At 41.6% G+C, this 23,721-nt stretch overlaps 1 protein-coding gene across 1 annotated transcript; it reads right to left on the bottom strand.

Moving 5' to 3' along the window:
- Positions 1-1,755: 1,755 nt before the first annotated feature.
- Positions 1,756-23,674, bottom strand: LOC142566416 (E3 ubiquitin-protein ligase TM129). The gene is made up of 6 exons (XM_075677389.1): positions 23,457-23,674; positions 19,863-20,101; positions 17,930-18,159; positions 13,562-13,721; positions 9,045-9,253; positions 1,756-1,927 (listed from the first exon to the last, which is right to left on the bottom strand). Exons 1-6 carry the CDS (start codon positions 23,659-23,661, stop codon positions 1,885-1,887), a joined length of 1,086 nt encoding a protein of 361 aa, XP_075533504.1. The 5' UTR covers positions 23,662-23,674; the 3' UTR covers positions 1,756-1,884.
- Between the last annotated feature and the right edge of the window lie 47 nt (positions 23,675-23,721).

Below are 23,721 nucleotides of genomic sequence, written 5' to 3'. Positions count from 1 at the left end.
CAAATAGTCTCTGTAGAAATAAATTCACTTTTGTTTTGTGAGACACAGTGCCGATTTCGAGAAGAAAAAAACCTTAATTTTTCAGCTTAAAATAATGCAACATGTTCATGCAGTACTAGATTTATTAATCCTGTGAGAGTATTCTGCAAAATTTTATTAAAATAGGTGTACTTTATTTCTAAACACCCTTAAAATTGGCCAATTTTTACATTTGCAATTTTGGTGTTCTTGGGATTTTATAATTAAATAAATACGTAATGTAGCTGCACATTTTTTGCAGTAATTTGCAAGAAATTCTTTGAAGATTTGTCTAAATTTTTAGCTTTGTCACCTATGCTAAAACGGCCTCATAAAGCCACTGATTTTGGGGAAATTGAGAGGCACTTGCACAAAAAGCAGTTAGGAATTTAAAAAAAAAAAGGAACACTGTAAGTGGCATATGTTTCCTTGTACCCGAAGTTCTAACAGCTTAAAATTACAAAAAAAGAATGTTTGGTGGTGCACAATGTTTTAGTTTTAGAGTGATAGGTCTTCGAACTTGTAAAATCTGCAAACCACAAAAATGGTCTTTTCCACACCCTTAGACTGTCCTTATCAAACATACTTTACACTATATTGCCTTATAATAATATGCATACTTCAGTTGTTCTTCATCTTGGTTCCCCCAACTGTACCCTTGCCTTATAATCATGGCTACCTTGAAGTGCTCAATTATTTTTTAATGCAATCTTTTTCCAGATTGTTAAGAAATATGAAAAAATTTAACCTGACTGAGACAGCCTATGGTAATGACCTTGAATAGACCAGCAATCAACTTTTAAGGACACTCATTTTTGGGGTGCAGTGAGCTCATTGAGATCCTTATCTCATGATTACATTGAAAAGTGTAAAAATGTTATTGAACAAAATTTGTCTTTGAACTCTCAATTTTAATGTGTATGAACTGCTGAAAACGATAACACCGCTCATAAAAACTTAGACATAGGAAATAAATATAACTTTGACAGTGAGAATGACAATGGTGGTGCATCTAGCAGGTTCCTATGCATTGCAACACCACTTTAGGAGGAAGCAGCACGAGTGATAACAGTTGGACACAGATGAGTGATGAGTGAGTAATAAAAGTCAATGGAGACTAATGGGTAGAAGAGGGGGTGCGCAATGAAGAACGAGGTGGAGAAAACACTAATTGACAAAGCTGTGCAAGTGGGTAGGAATTCAAGGTATGAAAAGGCGCGCATATGAAACAGACACCTCTTGCATCTGTATTTTGCTGACCTACCTTTTCATACTATGATGCACTGGAAAGTGTGAAGTAGTCAACATGACAACACATGGAGTGATAGAAATGCCACTTCGTAGTTAAAAAGAGGAAAAAAAGAAAGAGTAAGGGATGGTAAAGAAAAAAAAAATTATCAACCATCCTAGTAACAATAGAATAGCTGAGAAGCAGAGTTTATGAGAAAACATCATGCTTGCTTCCACAAGTCTGAAGCATGATCTTTTAATCTGAACCATAACCTCACTGCACATTCAGATAAGATTGCTGGTCACTTTAACCCCCCCCCAACCCATTGATCGCCATGTATAAACACACCGTGGATGTAAGAGGTCAACCATGTTGCATGGGAAATTCCAGAATGTGTAGGAAATAAACTTGGCAACCATGTGTACAATAACAAGAGGAAGGAGAGTTTCGTTTAGTGTGAGAACTTTCAGGAGCCTTTCCTTCTAGACGAGCTACACGAAAGACTCACAATTTTAGCTTTATCTTCGTTGTTTGCATAATAGGCAGTATGTCACACACTGTGGCCACCAAGTGCTCACATCCATTGATAGCAGCCAAGATCAAACTTCCAGGTGAACTTGTTGACGGTAGGTAAGCTAGGCTTCGACGATGCACACGTCGAGCATGCAGAACACGGACCTGCAGGGAAACAATTGCAGTGAGGCTTGAGAAGCGGGCTTCTATGTGTGGTCCCGCCCCGTGCGTGGTCATTATGAACTGCGACAACACCCCGCTTGGACACAAACTTATTTTGATTCCCGCAAGCACTGCCCCTTAAACCTGCTAATGATCTGGCTGAAGCAGCAGGTACAGTTGTGATGGCTCTGACACTGACGAATTCAATGTCAAACAGGGCCCCTGAGATTCTGGAATACTGTTATTTGAGGCTGGCAATGACACCACTGTCCCAAACACATACAAATGACTGCACCATACATATGCACTAAGAACACTGTGACAAACAAGACGCAACTAATGTTGAATTATGTCCCTCATGCTAGCTGCAAACACTAGAGGGTGCCTGAATGGTTTATAAGATTAAGTGCAGCATGAATCCCCAAGGTTGTGTCCTTGTGAGGCAGCAGCACTCTGGCGTCATTCACCTGAATAGTATATGTCACATTTATATGCGATATACACTAGCAGTAAACTTTCGGACTTGCGGCTTTCTTGTCTTCTTTCCCTGTAAGAGCTCACACTTTGAGGTGCCATGTTAGACTTCACCATTTCTAGGAACAGCCCACTTTTCCCTATACTTTCCTCGTAGCACTTTACATTCCATAGAAACTGTGCGAAGCTGTACGAACTTCATAGCTGGCAAATTTAACATGTTTTAACGTTTCTTCGCTGGAGCACAAATGCCATCATCATTTTAACATACACTACATGACATAGGGGGAAGGCAGGAGATGGAAATTCAAGACGATGAGCAAAACGAGAACAATGTGAAAGCAGGAGCCAACGTTCCAACAAGTGGACTTGTCTTCTTCATGGTGACATATGCTTTCCTTGCCACAGTATGTATAGGTGGGGTTCTTCTAAAGGGGAGAGAGCTTAAGGTAGGTGGGTGCGGAAACGAGCCAAGGTGTGTTAGCGGCGAGGGTGTAGGATGGAGAATAAAGGAGTGCTGTGCACAATGCCAGTGACACGGCCGTCCGTCAATCACGTGTCAACAGCCGTGTGTCAGCCGGCGTGTCAAAGGCATGCACGGCAGCCCTCTATTGCTTGTTTCACTGGTGGTCGTGGGCTATCGTGTCTCTGAAAGAGATAACAGAAGGAGCAGCAGAAACCGGAGCTTGTGAAAAAAATAAAAATAAATAAAATAAAATAAAAGGAAATACTGAAATGGAATAAATAAATAAATAAATAAAAGGAAAAAAGAATCAATAAGCAACCAAACTAAGCATTGTTGCCTATAGCTTGAAATTTAGCATAGCGAACAGATTCTAAAGCTCCTTTTCAAACGTTTATGCCTATTGGTTGCAGTGTCTTGAACTTATGGATAATGTACGATTCTCTGTATTTTCTTTCTCGTTCAGAACAGAAATTTGACTAAGATGTAGAGTTTAAGTTCATCAAAGTTATGACCTGGTTGGTTGAAATGCTCGGCGACAGCTTTGGGGAGCATTTTAACTGTGTCCATGTGATGTCCATTTAATCTGACATTCATTGATTGTCCCATTTTGGCCAATATATTGTTTCTTACAGAAGGAACATTCAAGCATATAAATCACATCTGAACTTGTACAAGTGAAGCTAGATTTGACTTCGTGTGTGTAACTATTTGCAGTGCTTTTAATTTTGATGTCACGTTTAAGGTGCCTGCAGGTTTTGCACCTGGGGCGACAACACGCCTTTGTTACGGGGGAATGATGTTGGCTGACTTTTGCATGCACTAACATGTCTTCAAAGTTCCTGTTGTGGCAATAGGTAACCATTGGTACATCCGGGAATGCTTTTCTCAGACACTCGTTACTTGATAATATTGGGTGGTATTTCCATAGGATGTTGTTTATGTTTGGGAGTGCATTAGAATACTATTTTGTTATAAAGGCTAGCGGTCTGTCAGATTCTGGTGGAGGCTGTCTCTTCGCTAATTCTGACTGTCTCTCCAATTTTGATGCGACATCATAAGCTCTATCCAGGGCAACTTGTGGATAGTTTCCTTCTGCTAGCATTGGTTTAAGGTAATTTAGCTGGTGGATACAATTGTGGTCTTCGCTGCAGATTCTTCTTATTCGTTTCGCTTGTACAACAAAAATTCCTTGCTTGCAGTGTTGCAGGTGATGACTGTTGGAGTCTAAATATTGCTGGCTATCCGTAGGCTTCCGATAAAGTGTCGTTCTTAGTTTTCCATTTTCTATGTAGACCATCGTTTCGACGAAGTTGATCTGACTAGAAGAGTGGTGAGCAGTAAATTTAATACTTGGGTGAAAGCGATTGAAATGGCTAATTAAGTCGGTTAACACACTTGTACTGTGTTCCCATATTATAAATATGTTGTCAATGTAAAGAAGATAGGTGTGGGGTTTTAAAGGGTAGGATTTCAACAGGTCTACTTCAAGCTGTCCCATGAAAATGTTCATATACGTGGGAGCAAATGGTGTTCCCATGCTAGTGGCGAAAGTTTGCAGGTAGTGAATAGAATCAAATTCGAAATAGTTGCACGTGAGAACTAACCTAAGAAGCGGCGGGTAAACTTCAGAAGCATGTTCTTGGGGATTGATTGCGAGGGATTTAGAAATGGCTTCAATTCCTTCACTCATGGGTATGTTAGTCTAAAGGGCAGAAACATCCAAAGTGACTAGAATAGCACAGTCAGGAAGGATTTGGTTGGCGCTGATGCCATCGATAATTCTAAGGAAGTGCGGTGTGCCTTGAACAAAAGATGGGAGGGTGGTGGGGATGTTTGACAGGTGGTGATTTAAGAATGTAGATAGTGACTCAGTAGGTGTGTTGTTATTAGAGACAATAGGCCGACCTGAGATTTCTGCTGTAAATATTTCGTCGAGAGGAACTTTATGTATTTTAGGAAGAAGATTAATGCGGCCTGCTTTTTTGTTCTTGGTCATCATGAAGCAATATTCAGATTGCATGATTAGTTCCCTGGACAGGAGTTCCACTAGTGTGTTTCACACAGTATTGCTGTAGTCTGAAGTTGGGTTAGAGTCGAGTTTTCTGTAATGGGTGCGGTTACTCAGTTTGGAGGCCTCATTATTGTACTTTTCTATAGGCCAGAATACAATACTGCCGCATTTGTCTGCTGGTTTTATTACAATATCATTCCTTTCATCGAGTTCTTTAAGGATTTGGTGCTGAGAGGGGGACAAATTTTTGCATTTCTGGCATTGCCGTGCTGCCTTTAGAATTTCCTTTGAGGTCAGCTTTATGTATAAATCCAAGTCTGGGCACTGTTCGGTTTCTGGTGTCCATGTGCTAGGTGGTCTAAGAGAGTCTCTATTTTGTTTTCCTACGTCTGGCCTATAGAAAAAGAACTCCTTGATGCACATGCATCTTGAAAGCTCTGTTATATCTTTGCAGAGTTCGTATTCGTTTACTGCGTTGTTCGTGGGACAAAACGTTAGACCACGTTTCAGGAGATAAACTTCCTCAGGGCTTAGACTCTGGGGTATGCCTACTACGTTGCTGCAGTGCTCTGGATGCTCACCTGTAGAACTACAGGTGGAGCTATGTGCTTTAGGGGTTCCATTAGCTTCCTTGGAAAACTCGACTCTAACCGAACTTCAGACTACAGCAATACTGTGAAAAACACAATAGTGGAACTCCTGTCCAGGGAACTAATCACGCAATCTGAATATCTGAATCTGAAGGGAGCTTTAGAATCTATTCACTATGCTTAATTTCAAGCTATAGGCAACAAGATTTAGTTCAGTTGCTTATTTATTTATTCCATTTCAGTATTTCCCTTTATTTTATTAAATTTTTTTTTTCACGAGCACTGGTTTCTGCATACATGTGTTGACGATCGTATGGCAGCAAAGGCATGATTTCTAAGCTGGCCATTCAATGGCAGCTTATGAAGTCACAGTTGTTGGGTTCTACATTGGCAGTAGACGAGCACAAGCGCTCCTTCTATTGTCTCTTTCAGAGACACGATAGCCCATAACCACCAGGGAAACAAGTAACAGAGGGCTGCTGTGCACACCTTTGACACGCCGGCTGACACACGGCCGTGTCACTGGCAATGTGCACAGCACTCCTTTATACTCCATTCTACACACTCGCAGCTAACACACCTTCGCTCGTTGCCGCACCCACCCACCTTACGCCTCCTCCCCTTTAGAAGAACCGCACCTACATATACTGTGGCAAGGAAAGCATATGTCACCATGAATAAGACAAGTCCCCTTGTCGAAACGTTGGCTCCTGCTTTCACCTTGTTCTTGTTTTGCTCACCACATAACATAGTCATAGGTACGTAAGATTGTATTACACATAGTTGTTGATCACGTCACAATCTGTGTTTATCTCGCTTGCCCTCGTCCACTGCCAATGTAGAACCCAACAACTGTGACTTCATAAGCTGCCATTGAATGGCCAGCTTAGAAATCATGCCTTTGCTGCCATACGATCGTCAACACATGTATGCTCCCTCACACTACACACACAATTACTCAATTTACACAAACATGTTGGTTCACGTCGTAATGGTTTGAGGAACCCCAAACAATTCTGTATGGCCAGGTGCCTGCAAAATGCTTCATAAAACGTTGATTCCCACGGTGTGTGGGATCTGTGCAATTTTTTTTTAATTAGTTTATTTTGGGGCTTCCCAATTTCTTAAGTGGCTTCACAGTCTGCTTTAGGTCCAAACAAATTGGTCAACAGCAGTTTAGGCATTTGCAACAATAGCTCACTGGATATATTCAAAATAATTAAAGCACACCTCTGTAGACCACCACAGTAGTGTAAGCTCACATAGAGGTCCTACATCAAGGTTGGGTTAGGCTATGTTACCATCAACTTCTGTAAAGTGCAAACATTAAAAAGCTAGCTAACAAGTTTTCTACATTCAAGCTACAGGGATGATCATTACAGTGCAGCATTAAATGGCAAACCAGTTCTGCAGAAGCTTGCAAAGTGGAAGAACATTCAAGAATGGGAAAATTGTCATCCACCTGGCTGTAGCATGAAGCTACAGAGGTAACACAAATGGGTTTCATTTGTAGCTTCGTGCTCTGGCTGGCTGGATGACAACTTTTCCTTTTCATGCAGCATTATATAATGACTTGCCTCATTTGCAGTGTGTGAAGTTAAAACAGGTCCCACACTCCGAAAATGCAAACATGCTCAACATTCTAAGGATGTGCTGCCTATCTTGGAGGCAATCTGCGATGGGTTCGAAAGCTAGCCAAGATAGCTGATGGCCTAAAAATTCAGCCCCATCTTAAACAAATAATAAAATAAAGATAAACTAAAAATCAGCAACAGTACTTCCAAGATGCAAGTTGTACATCCAAATACAAATAAAAATACAAAAGGATGTGCTTTGTACACAAGGTGCACAGCCTCGGTCACGCCTGATCATGGAAAGCCTTGGTTGCTTTTGCTTTTCTCTTGCTGAGGAAGCTCAAGTCCTCTTGTTGCAATGCAGTCAATGTGTAAGCTGGACTTGCCCTCCTTCCAAAACTATCACTGCTTGTTCTTACAGCCTGCACCTACTCAAGAATGTCAGAAGCATGCCCTATATGCTATGCTTAAAGGGCAACTGCAATAAAATTTCACTTTGGTTAAACTTATTAAAAATGAGTAATATACAGTACATACTATTAACCCTTTCTCTACCACTGACGAGTATAGTTGTCATGCGCTTTTGCACCAATATAACCGATGACGAGCATAGTCATCATGAACAAAAATGCCCCACACCTCGAGCCAAAGACGACTATAGTTGTCAAATTGAGTCTATTTGCAATTTTTGATATTAGATGGCCCCATTTGTCCATGTTGTGCCCTTGTGTCTCCCCTTTCTCTCTATTGCGGCCTCCTCTGATGCCTGTGAGGGAAATATGGCTGCCTTCCTGTCACATGGGAATAAAAGTAGGTGCATAAGGAAGTATTTTGACGACACCTCATAAGAAGACAGCTCTGTATAGCTTTGCTCAGAAAAAGAAAGTGACTGAAGGTTCTCGCTGAAGTGATTGAAGTGAATAAACTGAAGGTTCTCGCTGCTGCCCATGAGTGGTTCTGCATCGATGTGTCAAATCTGCCTGCAGCACCACCGGATTTGCTCTTCTGTGTGTGAACGTTGTGAAGGTTTCTTGTTCAGTGACCTCTCACATTCAAAAGCATTCGGGTTGTCCATTGTACAATTTTAACACCACATTACTGTATGTTAGCGCATTTCTTACACTGCATTTTTTGTATATGTATTCACATATATGTTCTAATTATTGTATATTATAATCTTTGAGTTTACTCTCCCACTTTACGCAATGCCTCTAGAGGCCTGTAAGGTATCTATAATTAAACAAATGTGTTTTGCACCATTTCAATTATTTCCTTTCTTTTCAATTTTTTTTTCTTCATAAAGTATTGAGCCCCCCCACAGGGTGCTGAGCCACGAGACCTCAGTGCTATGCAAAGGAGCCTTCTTCAGACTTATTTTTCATGCAATCTGGGAAACAAAGCAACCTAAGTGAATTGAGAAAATGGTACTATTTTGATCAGAAAGAAAGAAAGCACTACAAACTAAGTGAAAAAAAAATCAGGTAAATTTGGTACAATTTTTGTCATTTTTAGCGGTACGGCAAGGGTTAAAGCAATCTTGGCAGAGCCGGACGACTAATAATTGTCTAATTTTCTTATTAACAACCTTTCAATAGCACTTAAGCAGACAACACACACACTAGGTGATTAGTGGAAATGGAACAAATTCTAGACGATGGCCTCTCAGATTTCCAGTGTGCTGTGGGCGCCACCTAGTCTCAGAGGTCATGCTGAGAAGCCACACTGGTTCTAAAGTTCTGGGTTCCGAGACATTTCTGACAAGCAGTAATGGCAATGTCTTCTTTACAGTTTTGGTATCTAAAAAATATTTTTGCAAATTTTTTGCCATGCGGTCAACCATAATTAAAACACAAAATTTTGCACATCGATAGCTCTATCTACACTATCTGAAACTAGGCTTCTTACGCAGTCAAAAATTTTTTGTAGTTGGCTTTTAAACACAGCAACAGCACTAGACAGAAATATTGGAAAGACAGCAGCGAAACAAGACCAGCGCTTTTCTGACCTGCAAGTGGGGCAAAAGCAGCGACTTCCCAGCCATGTCTCGGGGCGTGCCTGGTCCTGACGGCTCGCAAACCAGCGGCCCATGCAATCCAGGCACCACATTGGTCGGCACAGGCAGCCCTGGCACTGGCCTACTAGTGCTTCATCACAGAGTTTCTGCAGTTTTACATTAGCCGTTGTCTGCATGCAGCCAATGCATGGCTCCAGTTCCTGCACCAAGCACAACCACCACTAGTCTCTTCTCCAGCTGCAAATTTTGGTCGGACAAACCATATAGCTCTTACTAACATGCATAAAAAGAAAGCTCCAACAAAAGTGAAAATCATGAACATGCATAGGCATGCTGTCATCCATGCAGAATGAAAACTTTTCAAATACAAATGCATATTTCTAACCTAATTTTTCCAGAGCTTTATGAACATGTGCAGTCAAGCCTCATGATGGTTTATCATTAAAGTAGCATTCATGTTGCATGTATGCCAGTACAATACAGTTGATTTCCATTAATTTGAGCTTAACAAGACTTGAGAGTCAACCAGTGGGTCGAATTAACCAACAGGCACAATCACATCCACACACACACACCGCTGATTCACTTGGCAGTATTTACTTGATTTTAATGCACCACCGAATTTAAAGCATATGCAGTTTTTATGGGTTCAGAGAGAAAATAATGTTCACCCAAATCTAACATGCGGCTGTTTTTTGTGTAGCATGCCTTCTATTCTGGAAATAAGAAAATGATGAAACCAACAAAGTTTACTTTCACACAATGGAATTTTATTTACGCTAAATGGTCACCATCATCATCCTCAGACAGCTCCTTATCACTCTATATGGATCACAACATGTCAACTTCCATGCTGTCCAGTGCGTTTGATATTCCGCATTTAGCGAACAACTCTGCAACAACTGCATATGGCATGTTGGCCCGTGCCAGACTAAGTACTTTGCCTGTTCATCTTGCGACACATATGAGTCGCCAGAGAACTGAGAACACAAGATGTGACTTTGTTGCAGCTAGCTTAGCATGTAAAAAATGTTATCTTCCAAATAAGCTTTGTAATTAAAAACTGAAAGAAGTACATCATCATCACCAGCTATGCAAAAATTTGTTTCGACGCCGTGTTGTGATGACAATACCAATGCCGTTGTTGCAAACGCCGCAAATGTTGTTTTGGTTTTGTATCCTATCACAATGTGCTGGTGATTCTTGGACTAATATTCACGGAAAAAGAATTGTGCAGATCTAACGTACATTTTGGAGTGTACAGTTAAACGTCGACATAACAAAGTTTATAAAATTATCAGTTTGCTTCGTTGCATAGAAATTTTGTTACATTGAAATTCAATCATTTATGCAAGCAAGTACAGCTTCCAGTGAATTTTTCTCACACGGAAGGAGCCATAAAATTTTCTGAATTATCGGGCAATTGGAAATAAATAATTTCAATAAGAAGAAAATATTTTTTTCAATTTGAGAGTCGGCAACAGAAGATATGATTTCATGCGGTGTTGACGATATCTTCACATTTGCAGTACAAAGCGAAGCCCGTGGCCATCTCGCATTCACTCCGCCACTGCGGCTGATTGTGTCACCTGCAGTAGGACGATGCTACCATGAAAAGTGTGGACAGAGGCAAGAGAATGGTTTGCTGCCTCTCGCTTCAATGCAGCTCCAAAACTTTAGATTATGCGACCTCTAACACTAAACGTGCGGGAAGACAGTGCACATAAAACGGCCATCTCGGCTCATCACCTTTGCAGCTTCCATCAACAGCAGATTACTGTGGATATAGAGCGTGCAGGCCACATATGCACTCAGCTGCATTTACAGCCACGTGTGCAGCCATGGCCGGGCTAGAGGAGGAGACATGCACTCACCTACCTCCCATCTCCCTAGCGTGCGCTTGATCACATCAACATGCACTCAATGGGCAAATATCCAGAGGCACATACTCAATGGCTAAATAAAAGAAATTCAAATAGTAAATGAAAGAAGTCGTTGAATGTGCTATTTCACTAAGAGGTCCGAGGGCTTTACAGCTGACACACGAGCTAACAACATATGTACAGGATTTATGTTGGGATTTTTTTCTTCTCTTTATTATGCAGAATAGAGCTATGCTCACTGGGCACTATTTTGGTGGTTAGTATACAGGGTTACTATAGCTATAAGCCTGTATGCTGGCTCATATATGCTCGTTCAGTGATGATATATGACCTTCACATATACATACATCCACTAATACCGTATTTACTCACACAAAGTTCGCACTTGCATAATGCTCGCACCCCGCACATCGGCCATCATAAATAACATTTTTTTCTCCTCTTGAGCGCAATCATCGCACTTTCATACTAACTCATAGTGAGCCCCCCCCCCCTTTTCAATTTAGTGTCTGCAAATAAAACGCCATTACAGTTCCTGCTTGTGTAGAACATGATCTCTTACTACAAGGGTAAATGCTGTTCTGTAAGTAAAATTTTGTTTGACCTTACAGTGGCTGGCCTGTGAACCCCGATTTTAACTTAATTTTAGATACCCTACAGCCTTCTATCAAAAAACTATCCCCACATAATTATACCCCCCCCCCCACCCCCCTATTTCGAATAAATTTTCTACGGGGAAAAAAAAAGTTGCAGTTCTGTCCGAAAGACAAACCATCGATTGCGATAGCAAATTAGTAGACAGCTATACGAAGGACAGTAGTTTTATCGGCCGTAGAAACTTGTAAACATTTGTTTACTAACTAAATTAACAAGCACAGTGTTACGAGTGCACAGTTAAACATGAACACATCTCCTTCGATGACCGCCAAAATTTGCTGTCAAAATACTGGAGTGAGGAAGTGCAGCAGTAGCAGCATGCGAATTGACCTTTGTGCTACCTCTCGCTTAAACGCGAACTAAGCGTCAAAAGCACAGTGCATACGGAGCTAGCAGCACTCAGCGCATTTTGTCCACTTTGAAGATGAGGCCCGCACGACAGCGCACTTTGTCCACATCACAGATTGCTTTCAAGAGACTTCACCCACGCAGCCTCGCTGCACGCAGCAGCCGGCAGGGTAGACCCCCGCCCCCGCCTGTCCCTCCCCTACCCCCGGTGCCTCGTGCACAACAGAAGACGGAGTGCTTTCTCCCCGGTTTCCTCCTTTGCGTGCACAAGATTGAGCTACGATTGTCTGCTGACCCTCGCAATTTTCCCTCGCACATAGAGCATACAGCATGTGGCGACGATGTTATGATGCTTGTACTCTATACGGAACATCACGGTGACGGCAGAAATGTACGTAGCGTCAATATAATTGCTATCGCAATAAAAAGTGCATGCATTATGCAAGAAGCAGCCATATCAAACCCGCGGGGCTGTAGGCACAAAAAGATTTGCTTTAAAAGGCATGTGCTAGAATTGGGTTAATACGATAATCATTCATTTTGAGCTGCCATTTTCATTTGAAAATCAGCCTAGGGCAGGCTGAAAATAGGTGTCGTTGATGAGAGATAATGTGTAATTAACATGTTCACTATCTCCTACCTCCGTCCAGACAGACACTACAGCCATTGGGGTCACGACTAGGGTCACGATTGGGGTCAGGCATATCTGCACTGACCAGTCAAGTTAAAATTATCCAGCAAGGGCCGACTTTAAAATCGATATAATGAAAGCTTTGGTCCATACAAATGTATGGGCGCTGGCTGGGATCTTTGGGTGGGATTGAATAAATTAAAAACACAAATTAACAGAAGTTGAATTATTGTACGTCTCCTCTTTGTTCAACTTCAGGCAAAGAAGCCACTACTGTATTTGCACGATTCTAATGCGTGCTTTTTTAAAATAAAAGGCATTTTTAAATTTTCACGCGTGTTACAATCATAACCAATTCTACACAAGATCATAAATGAAACTGATTCTTATTAAAAAAAATAAAGTTAAATGCAACGTAGCTAGCCATACTGCCATCGCACAGGTCGTCTGAAGAAAGCGATGCTCAGACACATCACAAGCTGGGTCCATGGTGCGCGGAATGCCCTCCCGCGGATGATGGTTGCACGAGCCTACAGAAGTGCGGCAATTCTAATGCATTAAATGGAACTGAAGATGACTTTCTGTGGTCAGCAGACAGCGAAAAGGAGGTGTCATCGGACTGCGATAGCCACTAGCGGCTAAGATTCAGCTGTGTGCATGTCTGTGTGCCTTTGTATGTTCAATAACATTGTTTCAACATGGTAAGCATACTGTCAGGTTTCGTTATTTGATGTGTGTGGTAGAATTGGCACCAAGTTATTTTTTTTTAATATTTGGGTGGTAATATAATGGTGTGTTACAATCGATGGAGAATCGTGCAAATACGGTAATGCATCACATCTAATGAACAGCTCTAGTCTTAAAAATCATGCAACATCAGCAGTTGTACTTCCAGATATACAGTGCTATGTGCCAGTACACTCTACTGGCTCAAAACAGGCTCAAAGTGTTGCAGTGAACTCTAAGTGTGCACATGAAGTTATACTTACCATGCCTGCTGGCAGCCTGTACCTGGCATTCTGTTCAACGTGACTTCTGAACGCATCAGTAAACCTGTCACTGAGACTCCGGTGTATTACAATATTGCGTACATTGTCCAATGGGGCCTGCAGTTTTTCCTTCAGGTCATTGTACTCCATTGAATTCACCCTGGAACAATTATTCATATATCACAAAGAGGTATGTTTCTGTACACGTGTTTAAAATGTTTCTTCTCCCACTCTGTAACAGCCTGTAAGGGCTTAACAGTATTGGAAGTAAAATAAAATGTAACGAAACAAGGATCTACAGTAAAGCAAGTGTTCACAGAAAGTGTTCACTTCCAGTGAAAACTGGGTTGACAGTGCCGTGGCATTTACATAAGGTATTCAAGTTTCATACCAGTGAGTGATGTGCTGTGACAGGGTGTTTTTAATTGGCACTCTTGGTGAGCTTCTGTGAACGGGCACTATGCGGCCTATGTCATTTGCCTCTAGGTTGATGAACTCACTTATGAGTTCATCATCATCATCATCAGCCTATTTTATGTCCACTGCAGGACGAAGGCCTCTCCCTGCGATGCCCAATTACCCCTGTCCTGCGCCAACCGATTCCAACTAGCACCTGCGAATTTTCTAATTTCATCACACCACCTAGTCTTCTGCCTTCCTCTACTCCGCTTCCCTTCTCTTGGTGCCCATTCTGTAGCCCTAATGGTCGAACGGTTATCTAACCTGCGCATTACATGACCTGCCCAGTGCCATTTTTTTCTCTTAATGTCAATTAGAATATTGGCTACTATACCCGTTTGCTCTCTGATCCAAACCGCTCTCTTTCTGTTTCTCAAGGTTATGCCTAGCATTCTTCGTTCCATCGCACTTTGCGCGGTCCTTAACTTGTTCTCAAGCTTCTTTGTCAGTCTCCAAGTCTCTTCCCCATATGTCAGCACCGGTAAAATGCACTGATTATACACCTTCCTTTTCAACGATAATGGTAACCTTCCAGTCGGGAGCTGACAATGTCTGCCGTATGTGATCCAACCCATTTTTATTCTTCTATTAATTTCCTTCTCATGATGAGGGTTCCCTGTTATTAAGTGACCTAGGTAAACATACTCCTTCACAGACTCTAGAGGCTGACTGGTGATCTTGAACTCTTGTTCCCTTGCCCTGTCATTCATCATTATCTTTGTCTTCTGCATATTAATCTTCAACCCCACTCTTACACTCTCTCTACCAAGGTCCCCAATCATTTGCTGTAACTCGTCTGCAGTGTTGCTGAATAGAACAATGTCATCGCATACCGAAGGTTGCTGAGATATTCGCCGTCGATCCTTACTCCTACACCTTCCCAGTTTAATAGCTTGAATATTTCTTCCAGGCACGCAGTGAACAGCATTGGAGAGATTGTCTCTCCTTGTCTGACTCCTTTCTTTATAAGTATCTTCCTACTTGTGGAGAATTAAGGTAGCTGTGGAATCTCTGTAGATATTTTCCAGGACATTTACCTAAGCAATCTGTACACTTTGATAACGTAATGCCTCTATGACTGCTGGTATCTTTACTGAATCAAATGCCTTTTCGTAACCTATGAAAGCCATATATAGAGGCTGATTGTACTCTGTGGATTTCTTGATTACCTAATTGATGACATGGATGTGATCCATTGTAGTGTATCCCTTCCTGAAACCTGCCTGTTCCCTTGGTTGACTAAAGTCCAGTGTTGCCCCCTTATTCTATTGGAGGTTATCTTGGTGAATATTTTATATAATACTGGGAGTAAGCTAATGGGCCTATAATTTTTCAATTCTTTGACGTCTCCATTTTTTGTGGATTAGTATAATGTTTGCATTTTTCCACTTTTCTGGGACCCTTGCAGTTGACAGACACTTCGTATAGAGAGTCTCCAGTTTTCTAAGCATTATATCTCCTCCATCTTTGATTAAATTAACTGTTATTCCATTTTCTCCTGCCATTCTTCCCTGTTTCATGTCTTGCAAGGCCCTCCTGACCTCATTGCTAGTGATAGGAGGAGTTTCTGTATCCTGTTCCTTACTGTTTCGAATGGAGTTATCCTGAGTCCTCTGGGTACTGTAGAGGTCAGTATAGAATTCTTCCTCTGCTTTTACTATACCTTCGGGATTGCTGATGATACTACCTTGCTTATCTTTCAGTGAATACATCTTGGTTTGTCCTATGCCAAGTTTCCTTCTCACTGATTTCAGGCTCCGTCCATTTCTCACAGCTTCTTCAGTCTTTTTCACGTTATAATTTCGAATATCACTAACTTGCTCCAACTCAGACCGACCAGCGAGTCTAAGCAACTTGACATGAATTCGAGTGCATGTGAATCCGAGTGAGTGTAAAGAAGTCTGAATCGTGTGATTCAATGTGTCCATGGAACTATATGTAAGGTCTCGAGTGAACCTAACTGCGCATCCATGAGCAGTGTCTATTTCAAACAGCGAGCCTGAGTGAGTACATCATTGGAAGCTTGCTCTGGTCTGGTACTTTGCACTGTGGAAGGTGGACGGGGGCAAAAAAAGGATTGATGAGTGGTCACGATGAAGAGAACAAAATGTGTATCTACAAGTCCACTTTGCAGCCACATCCCCAAGGCCATGTGTCTAGCCACAGTGGCTTGTAAACAGGCTAGAGCTGTCCTTACAATCACAGCTGCAGTGTTTGCATCAGGTCAAGGATCCAAAACATATTCATCAGGAAGTGGTCTGCTATCGCTATTGATGTGTGCAAGTGAAGAGGCCAGAATCTGCCATTCTTGCATGCCATTTTGCCTTCTGCCATTCTTGCAAATGCAAAAAGTGTATGCAAGTGTCTAAAGCACCTAATAGTGTTTGCAATTTGTACCAGTGTCACTGCTACCTACGACGCACCTATAATGCCCAGTGAATGCAACAGCACGATTAATTTGATGCACCATACTTACTTGGCTGCTTTTAAGCTTGTAAGGCATACAAACATAATTTCCGAGTCTCACTTGTGCCAATGCTTGTGGCGTCGATTTAGTTGGGTCTAGTGCTCAAAAGTAGTTTCGCATGATGCAACAAAGCAGTGCGTTCGTGTGCTTCATAGCCGTTGCTATCTTTGCTTCAGCATCTGCCTATTCATTCTCGACCATGTGACAATGTGCAGGTATCAATGAAAAGGTGATATCGTGGCGATTTTTTTTTTGCTCAAGGTCAAGAAATTCTAGAGCTAAGATATAACCAAATCTTGTTTCATAACACAATCAAAAGCTATAAGCGGTGGTTTAGCATAGCAGAATACTGTCCATGAGTGAAGTGGCTTCCTGGAGAGAAAAGATACTGTTTCCAGGACTGTAATAAGCTCTGCGACAGTTGATGTTGACTTATGGTCTTAAGGTGCCGAGGGATGATCAGTAATGGAATGAAAAAAAAAAAAAAACTGCAGTAGAGAAAGATTCTGTGACATACCCATCAATCTATTATGTGTGCAGTACCTCCATAAATTTTAATATCATGGACTTTCTTTTTCATTACCAGCAATTTAGGAAACCTTAAAATTGCTCTTGAGGTGGACTGCATTGAAAGTATTTATAAGAGGTGTTCTTTTTATCATTAACAGAATTTTCCAAATTAATCTTAGAGGTGACATCATTTACGTAAGAAATCAAAATGAATATTTCACAAATTAACGAAGTCTACCTAATTAATGTATAAACTACTTTACAGCACCTATTACAGTTTGTGAATTAAAGCCGGTGACTTCGAAGATCATATTCACTTGGAACGAATACTGAGGATAACACCAGTTTTGAGATATGCATTCCAAAAGTTTGTGATGAAACGCATTGGTGTTCCATAATTTTTTAGCTTCGATGAATAAAAAGACATTTTACTCAAAAAGCTAGTGGAACAGCAGTAAATTTTGACAGTGCTTATCTCAAAACTGATGCTAAGCTCAAAATTTGTTCCAAGTGAATGTACCTTGTGAAATCACTTAGTTTGTGTAGTGCAATATGTGCACTAAAGTAATTTGTTAAAAAGTTGATTAATAAAATGTTGTTAATTTTCAATTGTGCATTTTGAAAGCAATGTCTACCTTTTCAGGGAATCCAGCTTAATGAGTAGATTTGAGCTATATACCACAGGCAATTAAAAAAATTATGTGAACATTAAAAAAAAAAAACACCCAGTATTTCAACAAATGGACTGTACTAGCACACTTTATAGGATCACTGGTGAAGTGCTCCAGCCAATTTCAACACTTTACAAAGCATTGCAACAAAGGTGACCACTTGACAAAATCTGCCACATACAGTGTGGCATTCCAAACACCTTTCCAGTGAAAATGTTGCCGCAGTACAAAGCCTGACTTCAATGTCTAGAAGGAGCCTACCTTATGGTAAACGAGGGTATTCCAGGCCTGCGGCTCTTGACCAGGATGTCCAGGTACTGGATGCCCATGCCACTGACATGTGACACAGAGTGCTCAGCACTGCTCACCAGCTCTAGCACTGCATCTGTCTGTTGGATCAGATGCAAGTTGTATGGTGTAGCTTTGATGATCCATGAATTGGTTACTACAGTGCGTGTGAGTGACCCTGCACCACTGATGAACTTGTCCACCTGCTCAGAAAAAGAAGGCAACCAATGAGACAGAGTAAATGGAGCAAGAACCCTAAAACACTCTGAGCTTGAAAAGATGTTACATAGTGCCAGCTGTGTACCAGTGTGCAATTACCATCCAGCAGCAAGAATTTTTCAAAATGACACTTAATAACAAAGTCAAAGTAAGAGGCATTTGAAGAACAACTACACAGCTGCTGCTGGTTCCTGACTCGCCTTTGCTTCCCTCCCCACAGGCACTGTCTCTTCCTCACAGTATATTGTTACCAACTCTATGCAGCACAGCGAAAGCTACAAGTAACATCAACACCCCAGAAGGGTCCTCCATTGTGGAGGAGCAATGCCAACTAAATGGAAGCTTTATAACATATCAATAGCGCAAAATGGGTAAGCCCCTTCCCTTCTTGGAACATACAGCCGTCTTTCATTGCGTTGGCACATCCCTCGTAAACCATCAAACCTACAGCTTTTATTCGAGTGATGCCACATGCAGGACCTTGCTGCTGTCATCACGTGCAAAGAAGGGACCGGAATAGCCTATAGAGGAGAACATGTTGCTTTTTAAAGTTGTCAGTTACCCGAGGTACTTCCATATATATTAACCAAAGATTATCATCAAAGTAATCTGTACATGATGCTTCTGTTCACTTAAAAAGCATTAAAAATGTCAAAGGTGGTTCAGGGGCCCTTGAAGGTCATACAAAGGAGCCTGCTTCCCAGCCCTAAAAGCATGTTAAGCTCTCTATAACAGCACAGTGTTTACCTTGTCATACCTGGCCACTTGTGGCTTAGTCAGTAAGGGTTGCGAGATCCAACCACCTCGAAAATTTGGTGGTATGTCAGACGCCCTCACTCCTTCGAAAATGCTGGTCATGCCACTGGCGGTAGCTGAGAAACTTTCTGGTTATGATGCCACAGGCCACTCACGGTGCGAGAGGCAAAGAAAAATGAGCAGCATCACTCAAATGAGAAGGATGAGATCTTTGCCACAGAAATAAAGCAAGAATAGAAAAGATAGGCAGACAAATGCTCTACTGGCATTAGTGCATGAGGGTGCATGGAGAGGTCAAAACTGAGGAGGAGTGTACTGGTAAGAGCTGGTGGCAATGGAATGCAAGGTCCTAGCATTGCAACTGAATAATGCTGTGCCAGAGCTGCCATCATCAGGTAGCACCATTGTGCAATGGCCTCCAGCAAAGTTTGAGGTGTTCTGCAACAATATCTGGCTGCACTGAAATTCTTCTCTTGTCACTTCTTCCTCCACAGCCACAGTAAATTAAGCATGTCCACTGAAATCAAGCTTGCAGAAATGTGCGCATGACGTATCAAAGGAAGTAAAGGCCAGCCAGCTATGGCCAGCAGTGTCTGGCTGGTCTTTACATTATTGCAGAGAAGTGCATAAGTGTGTGATCTATTGTGAGGATGGAAAGACATCATAGCTCCAATATCAATATACTGTAGCCAACACTAAAAAGTTTACTGCAACAGGTTGCTCAAGCATTTTATAAGTTACATTTTCGATACTGTTTTCATTCCCTTGATATGCATTCATACATAGTGTATGCTGTTCTGCAGGTCTTTGTACGAGTTTATCATCTTTTTTTTTGTGCTTCACATTTTCCACACTTTAACAGTGACTAAATAAATAAATAGCCACTGCTGCACTTCTCATTTCCTGTACAGTGTTTGGGATCTTTGCCCACCTGGGAAAATTCTGTGTTGATCCGCATGGCAATGATGCGCCAAGGGCTACCATACTGTAGCAGCCGCTGGGTCACAGGATGCCGGGCCCAGTCTGCCATGGACCACGTGAAGGCCACCACAATGCCTGCCGTGAACACCAGGCAAGACACGGCCAGGCCTACCTGCCACAACAGCTTGGACTGCCACAGCTCCACCAAGCTGTCATCTTCAATCAGATTCGTGAAACCAAAGAAGTAACCTGGGAAAAAAAATGTACAACCCAAAGTCTACATAAGCTTCTCAATGGACCACTGAATTGATGATGTTTAATATGTCAATGCAACACAGGGGCCATGAGACACCACAGTGGAGGGATCTGGATGAATGTTGATAACCTGGGCTTTTTTAACGAGTATTTCTGCATTATGCTCCAATCGAAGCATGCCCTCCATGGAAAGAAATACACACTCAGAAACAGAATTCCATAGCCATTAACTCTTCCAGAGCCAGTGATGAACTGGTGCATTTCCATGTTTCTGTCCCACCATGTTCCTTTTTACTTCCCTTTTGCCAGATGGGAATGTGAGGTGCGCATCAGGAGAGATTTTGCCATTATGTGTCTCATTTTTTTTTTTTCATTTCTGCATATCCGTAAATGAACTGTTGCATTTGTTTTATAATATCTGAGAAGAAGAAAAACTGACGCTGGAGATGCATCACCTCTGAAAAAAAAAAAAAAACTCTGAAAGGGTTAAGCCACTGCAGTGGGTGAATGTGCTACTTACAAGTACCTGAGCATTCATAAAATAAGGCCTTTCTACATGCCATAAATTCAGTCTGGGGCTGGTTGAGTAAGATATGCAATGCAATGTACCAAATTTATGCATGGTAGTTTTCTTGGTGATGAAGACTGCAATCAAATTACGAGACCTCCTTAGTGCATCAATGTGAGCTGCTTTCTCTTTTCTGCATGCGTCAAAAATGTATTGAGCTACCAGAGCATTCAGTTTTATTAGTGGCATGGGAGAATGTTTATTCTGGGAAATATTAGCGACACCAGCTTATCCTGAGTTCCAAGGATGCACCAAAACTTACCACACTCAAAATTAATGATAGACAGGCATCATAAATTCAACTTTTTTGTTTTCACTTGCATCTAGAGGTAACAGCAAAGAAAAGTAGATTAGTGCAGGGGCAGCCTGTCAGCAAAACAACAGAAGCATTGCAGCGGCTTCACATGCATATTTTCTTTCCCACATAAAGTAATGAACAAGTGTTGAGTTGACTGATGGGGCCTAACATTCTAAAGGAACCCTGAGGCTTAGAAATGCTACAGTGGAGGGATCTGAATTAACTTCGAACCCATATGGTTCTTTACTGTGTAATAAAAGTACAGCACACAAAGGTTCTTGCATTCTGCTCACATCAAAATACTGTCGCAGCAGCTGGAAATTGAAGCCGTAATCTCGTGTTTAGCAGTAGAAAGCTATAGCCACCCAAGCTGCAGTAAATACGGTATTGTGCCCCAGAAGCAGTGCACGTATGTTGAACAGCATAGCACATCACTTCCCTACTGCACAGTAGCACAAATGAAGCGAGAAGGATTTTAAATACTGTTTTTAAATATGCTTACAGAAGAATAACAAACAAATTTTAGGCATTCAAGTGCACCACAAGAACACAGATTTACCACACAGTCTACCATATAAGGAAGTTAAACCTACTTTCCAATACATCTGCCAACAACATTTTCACATGAAAACAAGATACAGCACAAACACATTTTGACTGTTCCATCTTTACCGTGGCACGGCACTGCTGTGCTTGTGCACAATACTTTTACAAATACCTAATTACTAGTTAGCATGATTTATGCTCATTACATCATTTACACAAAAAGTCTGGAGGTATTTCTACCTGAATAGAAATGTGGAAAAAGAAAAAGAATTTAGCTGCACTGCACTTTCAAGGACATAAACCATGCATACAATTCTGCCTGGTTACCTATGGTTGGCGATATATCCCTCTGAAAACATCAAGGCAATTTCCCTGCACTAAAGCTTGAACACTAACCTTCCCCTATTCTGACAAGCATGAAATGTTTTACTAATGATCTCAGAACCACGAGCTAAAGCAATACCACAAAATTGGGAAGAGCCACTGGTCACTTGCAACACATTTAATTAAAGTGGCATTGTTTGTGCTGCTGAGTACATGGTTGCAGGTTTAATTCTGGCCATGGTGGCCATATTTAGATGGAGGCAGAATGCAAGACACTTGTGTACTTAAATTTAGGTGTCCATTAAAAAACTTCAGGTCAGAAAAATTAATCCAGTCTCCCACTATGGCGTGCCTTAGAATCAGATCGTGGTTCCGGCATGTAAAAACCTCATTAAATTTTAATTATTTAAAGTGGCACTATCATGTCAGCAACTGGGCAACACAAGAGAAACAGTGAAGAAGGAAGTGGCACCAGGTGCTTATTTTGCATCTAAGTTCACTTAAAATTCCACCACTGTGGACTGTGATTACAGATATCTCAACACAAATAACAAAGATATCAAGTCTGGTGTCCTCAACTAAAATGCATGCATGATGGTGAAGATGCCAACAAGATAACAGATGACTTCCCATTTCAAGTTCAGATAAGCAGTGCCACATGAAAAATCCATCCCCAGAAGCTTTCTTTTTTCAGGCTCTGTGGTTTTAAATTCTTTACTGGACTTCAGCGATGCACACCTTCCCTGCACACATTATGTTCAAAATGTGAAAACATTATGAAAACATAATGCCACTGAGTCCTGACCTCTGCTTCTCAATCATATTGTCAGCACTCTATTCTTTAGCACATGGTCAGATCTTACCGTGTAAACTGCTTGAACTTCCCTTAAACGCAGGGAAATTTAAAAAAAAAGAACAAAATAATCGAATGCTGATTGAGTAAAGTCCACAGTCCACTAAGCTATGAAAAAAAAAACACAAGGAGGGGGGAAGAATAACAGAAACAAAACAAATGGGCGGTTGCATCAACGCTTAACTTCACCAGGCGATTTTGGGAGATGTGGCCACTAGGAATTATGTTGAGGAACACTTCGAATAGGACGCTTATAAACTACGTGGCAAAGGATCTAATTCTTCCATCAGTAGAAAGTAAGTTATCGTGCTTTGCTCAGGAAAGCCTGCTGAGTATTGGCGTCGAGTTACGAGTCACACGATGTAGAACACAAACATCCATCGGCGCTGCACCCCTGCGATGGCAACCGGCAACCGGCTTTTTTTTTTTTTCACAGACATCTGCGCACACAACTCAACACAAAAGAGATCGGCAGAGGGCCTTGAGGCACTTCGCTTAGACTACGGTGCTGTTTATGACCACAAATATAAACGCATGTGGCCTACTTGCGTAACTACGTTGGCAGCACATTAATGACGAGCGCATCCTAGCCACTTATGCGCTGGTGGGACACGTCACTTCTAGTGATGTTACCACATATTAAATATTCGTTGATAAAGAGGTGATCACTGCACGCGAGTGCATGCACTGCGCCTTCGGTTGTCGTTCCCGACCAGATCTGCAACACTCGCCGCAAATAGTTTTAGGAAAGAGACGTTACCTAGCGGCAGAAAAGTATGAACGATAACAGTCAACAGTGTCCTCTGAATGTGGTGCTCAACGAACTTCACATCCTCTTTGTCGATGAATCTCCCGAAGAGATGTGTAAGAGTCAGACCAGCTGTCACAAATTCTGTTGGTGGCGTAAGGATGTAAACACATATCATAGCATACACGACACTAAACCATACTGCCTCAGTCGCCATGTTTATTTACAGTCTGACGGTGTTGGGCTGGCTTGGCTAAGGGCCTGGTTTTTGTGTAAT

Source organism: Dermacentor variabilis, unplaced genomic scaffold, assembly GCF_050947875.1.
Source record: "Dermacentor variabilis isolate Ectoservices unplaced genomic scaffold, ASM5094787v1 scaffold_12, whole genome shotgun sequence".
Taxonomy (NCBI): Eukaryota; Metazoa; Arthropoda; class Arachnida; order Ixodida; family Ixodidae; genus Dermacentor; species Dermacentor variabilis.
Note: the sequence above shows the minus strand (reverse complement) of the source record. Positions and strands in the feature narration are given on the sequence as shown.

Coding starts and splice junctions, on each gene's coding strand:
- LOC142566416 (XM_075677389.1), bottom strand. CDS start 23,661: ATGGCGACTGAGGCAGTATGGTTTAGTGTCGTGTATGCTATGATATGT. Junction 13,722..17,929: donor ATACCCTCGTTTACCATAAG/GTAGGCTCCTTC, acceptor TAATTGTTCCAG/GGTGAATTCAATGGAGTACA. Junction 9,254..13,561: donor ACAGGCTGCCAGCAGGCATG/GTAAGTATAACT, acceptor TGCTTGGTGCAG/GAACTGGAGCCATGCATTGG.